Source organism: Rattus norvegicus, chromosome 6, assembly GCF_036323735.1.
Source record: "Rattus norvegicus strain BN/NHsdMcwi chromosome 6, GRCr8, whole genome shotgun sequence".
Taxonomy (NCBI): domain Eukaryota; kingdom Metazoa; phylum Chordata; class Mammalia; order Rodentia; family Muridae; genus Rattus; species Rattus norvegicus.
In genome coordinates, this window is record NC_086024.1 from 143,023,436 (window position 1) to 143,031,149 (window position 7,714).

The window sequence follows — 7,714 nt, forward strand, 5'->3', positions numbered from 1 at the left end:
TATCCATTTAAAATGAATGCCAGCTGCAGATAGATTCTTGGTCAATGGTGGGAGCACATGTCCACTTCCCCATTTCTGTACAGGGTGTCATTGACTGGAACCTATCTAAGTCGGTGCAGGTTCCCACAGTCTATGTGAGTTCATATGTGCATCAGTCTATTGTGTCTGGATTAAACTGTTTCTTTATCATCATCCATTCTATCTGGCTCTTAAAATTTTCTTCTGCAATGATCCATTAGTATTGGGTTTGATGAGGACAACCCATTTAATACCAGTGCTCTAATGTCTTCCACTCTCCAAATTATCCATTTGTGGTTCTCTCTTGCTTCCCGTCTACTGCCAAACATGTCTCTGATGAGGGATAGAGGAGTTACTCTTTGAAGTGTATGGTTATGTAAATAAAAATCATTTTATTGATATGTTGCTCTATCACAACAATGGCATATTGTTTTCCCTTAGGGCCATGCCCTATCCAATTTCATTCTTTTGGCATTTCTACCAGAGTCAACGATGACTAACCCAAACTTTAACCACCCTAACCCTGATTTCATAGTCCTTAAATTCCATTAAAGAATAAATTATTAATTCCACAATGCTTTTGCACCTATTGTACAAGCATAAGCCACACACAGGTAACTATTTTAGAAGATTGAGTTAATATTGATGATTATCTTTCTCATCCAATAATCAGGGACATCCAGTTCTATGAACACTAATCAGAAATGAAGCTTCTACTTGGGCACAAACTCAACTTCTATGTATTCAGTGAGACACATAAGTGTTGTCTTGAACCATAATGTCTTAAAAATAGTTTGTGGAAAGCAACCAATAGAGTTCAGAACATCCTGAATTATTTGGGAGTATATGTGGACGCTCTTTAGTTAATGACTCAATTTGAGAATACTAATCTAGTAATTCCCATCGTCACCATATACAGCTATTCACTGAAGATGATTATGATAGTTTTGAATTTTCTGCTGTGGGAATTTGAAGCCTAAGACTGAAAGGAATCATAGCTCTGAACCAGCTGGTATAGGAACCAAACACCCTCAGCTTTATAAAACAGAACACAAAGAGCATTTTTTATGTATATCTTAATAGGGACCTAGGGTTAAAAACAGGAATAGAAACATCTTAACCTAAGAGCAAACAGGAAACCACAAAAGCCAGAAAGAAAGCTGTGGACATACACTTTTATGATATAATAGGAAGGAACTGAGCTGAGAACTAGTCTGAAATACTGTACCGCTGAAACCTGAGGCTGTGTCAGTGTGGTCTCCGAGCACAGTAGTATGTGGCAGTATCTGCAATGTCCACACTGGTGATCTTGAGGAATACTTGGGTGTTGGAGGTGTTCTTGGAGACTGTGAGCCTGCTTTTCAGAGATGGGTTGTAGTACTTATCACCATCCCAATCAATGGCTGCCAGCCACTCGAGACTCTTCCCTGAAGGCTGACGAATCCAGCTCACAACCATACCAGAAGTGCTCAGTGAAAACCCAGAAAAAGAGCAAGTCAGGCTTAGGGTCTTGGAGGGCTGTAACATCCCAGGACCAGACTCTTTCAGAGTAACCTGGGACAAGACATCTGTGGAGAAATGAAAGGGGAGAAGGTAAGGTTGGAACAGGTGAGGATAGAACAGTTCATGGCTTAGGAAGCCTTGGCACTCACATGCAGGGACAAGCAGCAGCAGGAATGAGGAAGTAAGCCTGTCCATGGCTGTACACCAGTGAGTGCACAGGCCCAGCTTTGTCTTTTCAACCCAAGGTTGGGTGGATCCAGGAGAGATTTGCATTCCCTCACCAGGTGCTGACTCTGATGGTGTACTTAAGTTTTAGGACCCAAGATGTATCAGTCTATGATGGGAGATGCAGGAGCCACATGAGAGTACATATCTCCTTCCCTGTATCTATGAACAGAGAGTACATAAAACACAAGACCAGGTTCCTCAGTATAAAACACTTCTGCTCAGTGATGTTGGGTTGCAGTAGGATTGATAGAAACTCTAACTCTAAGATAAAGTATCCTGGCTCTGCCCACTTATCTAGATATCATTTCTCTGTGTTTCTGCACAGAGGATAGATAAGGAGTTCAAAGGGGAGATTTTACTCCTACATTGTGGACACTCTGTGTCTAGGGCCTGAATGAGTCTTATTATATATTTTCCACAAAATTGGTAAAGTTATAGTAGACTTCTTGCCTAGTAAAAGAGTATATGCCATCTCAAGCTGGCAATTATTAATATTGTAGTTCCATGAAAGAGGGTAACTTCACATACTTTACTGATGTGACAAGATACTGCCTCACATATTTGAAATTGCTATTTATTCAACAATCAGTAGCTTCATTGACCTGTATTCATGACCTCTTTAAAATTAAGAGCAGAAAACATAGACTCTAAGCATGGAGAAATTTACTTAATCTCCTAAATGCGTATGATCTTGAAAGAAGGCACAGTTAGTAGAGGATGCTGAAAGGCATTACACACAAGGTTAGGGTATTTTGTTTTGCTGCCTTAGTAATATACAATGTACTCTTCTTTGTTCTTATCACTATTTATGGTTTAGTACTTAAAGAGAATAAAATTTGCCTATGTTTGGTCAACTTTATGCAGTGGCTTTTTGGCATGAATGTAACTAAATTTATGGAAAAAGCTTGAGTAGATGACTGATTCCATTAAAGAAATCAACACCAAAACAATCAAGTTCCTTTTATGAATAAAAGAGCTTCATACTTTCAAACTTTTGAAAAGTAAAACAATCAAGGAATTTGCAAACCAGAAAATAAGACCTTAGCACAAATTTGTATCAATACAAGAAAGAGGAAACAATCCCACAATGCTGAGTGCCATCTGCAGCCCTGAACTTTCAGGGTAGAATGAGCAATAAGACCTGCACTAATGCTTATGTCTTTTTCTAGGGGGTGGTCAATGTTAAAATGACTCTTTATATATCCAAAGATCAGCATATACCTCCTCATCAGGCACGAGAGGGGGGTCTACAAGAAGGCAAAGATCCTGGAATAGATGACACAGAGGCTAAGTTGCCAGGTTTGGATGAAGGGACAAGAGGGTCAGAAATAAAAAGATTGCTGGTTCCTGAATATTGAAGAGTGAGAAAACAGACACTTCAGAAGAGAGTATGTCATTCAAACCAGGACACAGGTGTTGCACTGCACATGCTTTGCCCATAGAGGGCATAAAAGCACAGTGTTGTCTTAAGTCTGTGATATGAATGGCCATGGTTGAAAATATTTTTTGCGAATTTTTCAGATGTTTTCGAAGTAATACTGGGTTCAAGTCTATAAATGTGCAGAGATGTGAACAACATGTTACAAAAATTAAAATACATAAATATAATCCAGTAGTATTCCATACAAATTTATATATAAAGAATCCTGCCTCATAGGGCTCAAGAATTAGAAAATATTTCTCGAAATGTGGATCACATTAACTCATACACTTAGATTATTTCACTGATATCCTTTACAGTTCTCAAAATCCTTGGACTCAGGGATTCTCAGCTGTAGAGCCTATGTCCAACTCAACTATTGTGTTTATGTATTTCTACTCAGTACAATAAGCATTGTTGAGCCTCTATGTTAATCACAAGGACATGTGAGGAGAAAAGCACTGCAGACTGTACATGTATTAGCTAAGGTAGAACTACCAATCCATCCTTCAGAAACTCTCAACCACTTGGATTGAAAGTGACCATACTATCATGCAATTCATTTGGGGAGGGCGTGTTATATGTTGATGGTATGAGTAATAGGATTCCAGATATGCACAGAGTAGAGCAGAAATCAGACATTCCTTAAGATAATGTATAAAGTTTGCTACCACAGGCATGATCTAAGCTCATGCGGTGCACATGGCATCCAGCCAGGGTGTAGGTTAATTCGAGGATAATGGGGAGGGGAACACCAATATAGAAGGGGAGAAGGAGTGAGTCGGCTGATGGACAGGAAACCGGCAAAGGGATTAACATTTGAAATGTAAATAAAAAGAAAAAAGAGCTAAATGGGCTAGCAACTCCATAAGAACAACAATGCCAATCAACCAGAGCTTCCTTGTACTAAACCACTACCAAAAGACATGGACAGACCCAGTGCTCCAACTGCATATGTAGCAGAGAATAGGCTTGTTGGGGCAACAATGGAAGGGGAAGCCCTTGGGAATCCAAAGTTGGACACCCAGTACAGGGGAATGTTGGAGGGGAGGGGGACTTAATGGAAGTAGATGGTGGGGGGAACACCCATATTGGGGAGGGGGGAGAGGAGCTTATGGACAGGAAACGAGGAAAGGAAATAACATTTGAAATGTAAATAAAATCGCTTCTCGGCCTTTTGGCTAAGATCAAGTGTGAAATGTAAATAAAGAAATATATCTAATATTTTTTTTCAAAATGAAAAAAGGAGGAAATGTAAATTCCCATGGATTTGTATCTGAACATTTTTAAATATCATACCCTGATCCATGAATACAAATAATTTTGTATTTAAACGGAATAATAAAAAGTTATTGGAAATAAAAAGAAAATAAAAATATAAGAAAGGCCCGACTATAAAATACACCCAGCTTTTCCCTCTCTCCTTCACCTGAGTTGAGGGTATCACATGGCAGCAGAGCCAGGTCTTCCACACTTTTCCAGTAGAGCTGTATGGACTTAACACTGTGGCTGAAACATCCAGGACTGTATTCCCAACTCACAATCAATCTTATTTTCCAACTGAGAAAGTCCCTCCTGCCAGTCGAAAGAAGTTACAGACAATTTACAGTTGCAGCTGACAATGAAGATGATGGCGCATGTTTGAAATTTTCTATCATTTCATTTGCATATGTAATTGTTTTTGTCCTTCCAATAAGGTTAATGTGTAATTAATAAAGCATATGCTCAATTACTTAACAAAGAACCTTTACTGTACTAAATTTGTAGTCTTGTGACAGTAGCTACAACACATGTATGTTTAGTCTTTGAAGTTGTGTGCTGTTAGGAAAGGAAGCCTCAGAGTCTCCTAGAACTTCCTCACTCTCCAGATGTTTCTCTGCACCTGTTACTGTTTCACTCCTGGTGAAAGTTGGATCTATACCACCCTCTGCTGCTCCTGAGCATCCTCAAAGGGAGATGTTTCTGAACACACAAGGAACCTGCTCACTGTGTCTCCTGCACAGTAACACAAAGCTGTGTCTTAGTGGCAGCAGAGCTCTACTTCAGAGTGAACTTGGTCTGGAATGGGAAAACTGACATTCTGATGGTTTCTTCAGGGACAGCTCCACACCTTATACAGAACTTAATCTATTTTCTTTAAGGACATGTAGGTTCTTCAGGAAGGTGAACAACCACAAGGAGGCTCTCACCTGTGACAGTCATGAGCCATTGTCACACAGTGCAGAGGTGCAGCCTAAGCATGGGGAGGGTCTGGAAGCATGGCAGCAATGGGAGTGGCACTAACATAATAATGACTCAGGGTCAGTAGTGGATGCAAACTGTCATTTCAAGTGCTCTCTGTTTATCCAAGGATTCTCTTCATTCTTCCTTCCTCTACTTTCATGCCTTTGACTTCCCCCAATTTTTCGTTCTTTTTCCTTCTCTCCTTTCATTCTTTCTTTCAACCAGAGAGCCCGAACACAATCTTTTATTTAGTAAAGTTACATCTTTAAGGCTTTGATAATTTTTAATAATTATTTATAAAATCCTTAAATTTACATAAATTCTATGAATTCCAGGTCATTTGTTGCAACTCCTGCTGCCTTAAAACAGAAACTAAACACAAAATAGAAGCACATTTCTTTATACGTTTTCCACAGCCTGTTCTTCACAGGAATCTGGCACAGCTCTTCTGGTTGCCTGGTAGGGCAGAGAGCAGCCCTCAATAAGTGTTTTTATGGAAGAACAGAAAGATAATACACACTACTGAAGTTGAAATGATTTTTTTATTAAGTTTTTAATTGTATGCATGTAAAGCAGCCAGTTCACTCTAACATCACTTTAGGCATTGTCATAGCAAATCCTACCAGTAACTAGGAGAACAAACTAAAAACTTTTTGTCTCTTTTTTTTTTCTTTTTTTTTTTTTTTTCGGAGCTGGGGACCGAACCCAGGGCCTTGTGCTTGCTAGGCAAGCGCTCTACCGCTGAGCTAAATCCCCAGCCCCAACTTTTTGTCTCTTGTATATCAACATTTAATTCTCTAATCTTTACTTTCTTTTTTTTTTTTTTTTTTTTTTTTTTTTTTTTTTTTTTTTTATTAACTTGAGTATTTCTTATATACATTTCGAGTGTTATTCCCTTTCCCGGTTTCCGGGCAAACATCCCCCTCCCCCCTCCCCTTCCTTATGGGTGTTCCCCTCCCAACCCTCCCCCCATTGCCGCCCTCCCCCCATAGACTAGTTCACTGTGGGTTCAGTCTTAGCAGGACCCAGGGCTTCCCCTTCCACTGGTGCTCTTACTAGGATATTCATTGCTACCTATGGGGTCAGAGTCCAGGGTCAGTCCATGTATAGTCTTTAGGTAGTGGCTTAGTCCCTGGAAGCTCTGGTTGCTTGGCATTGTTGTACTTTTGGGGTCTCGAGCCCCTTCAAGCTCTTCCAGTTCTTTCTCTGATTCCTTCAATAGGGGACCTATTCTCAGTTCAGTGGTTTGCTGCTGGCATTCGCCTCTATATTTGCTGTATTCTGGCTGTGTCTCTCAGGAGCGATCTACATCCGGCTCCTGTCGGTCTGCACTTCTTTGCTTCATCCATCTTGTCTAATTGGGTGGCTGTATATGTATGGGCCACATGTGGGGCAGGCTCTGAATGGGTGTTCCTTCAGTCTCTGTTTTAATCTTTGCCTCTCCCTTCCCTGCCAAGGGTATTCTTTTTCCTCATTTAAAGAAGGAGTGAAGCATTCACATTTTGATCATCCGTCTTGAGTTTCGTTTGTTCTAGGGATCTAGGGTAATTCAAGCATTTGGGCTAATAGCCACTTATCAATGAGTGCATACCATGTATGTCTTTCTGTGATTGGGTTAGCTCACTCAGGATGATATTTTCCAGTTCCAACCATTTGCCTACGAATTTCATAAACTCGTTGTTTTTGATAGCTGAGTAATATTCCATTGTGTAGATGTACCACATTTTCTGTATCCATTCCTCTGTTGAAGGGCATCTGGGTTCTTTCCAGCTTCTGGCTATTATAAATAAGGCTGCGATGAACATAGTGGAGCACGTGTCTCTTTTATATGTTGAGGCATCTTTTGGGTATATGCCCAAGAGAGGTATAGCTGGATCCTCAGGCAGTTCAATGTCCAATTTTCTGAGGAACCTCCAGACTGATTTCCAGAATGGTTTTACCAGTCTGCAATCCCACCAACAATGGAGGAGTGTTCCTCTTTCTCCACATCCTCGCCAGCATCTGCTGTCACCTGAGTTTTTGATCTTAGCCAATCGCACTGGTGTGAGGTGAAATCTCAGGGTTGTTTTGATTTGCATTTCCCTTATGACTAAAGATGTTGAACATTTCTTTAGGTGTTTCTCAGCCATTCGGCATTCCTCAGCTGTGAATTCTTTGTTTAGCTCTGAACCCCATTTTTTAATAGGGTTATTTGTTTCCCTGCGGTCTAACTTCTTGAGTTCTTTGTATATTTTGGAAATAAGGCCTCTATCTGTTGTAGGATTGGTAAAGATCTTTTCCCAATCTGTTGGTTGCCGTTTTGTCCTAACCACAGTGTCCTTT

The 7,714-nt window shown here is 40.2% G+C and overlaps 1 gene segment (V, D, J or C); it reads right to left on the reverse strand.

The window, feature by feature from the left end:
- Positions 1-1,248: 1,248 nt before the first annotated feature.
- Positions 1,249-1,817, reverse strand: LOC682313 (immunoglobulin heavy variable 2-70-like). The segment is given in 2 exon segments: positions 1,249-1,586; positions 1,671-1,817. Coding segments are annotated over 2 exon segments (444 nt in total).
- Positions 1,818-7,714: the final 5,897 nt, after the last annotated feature.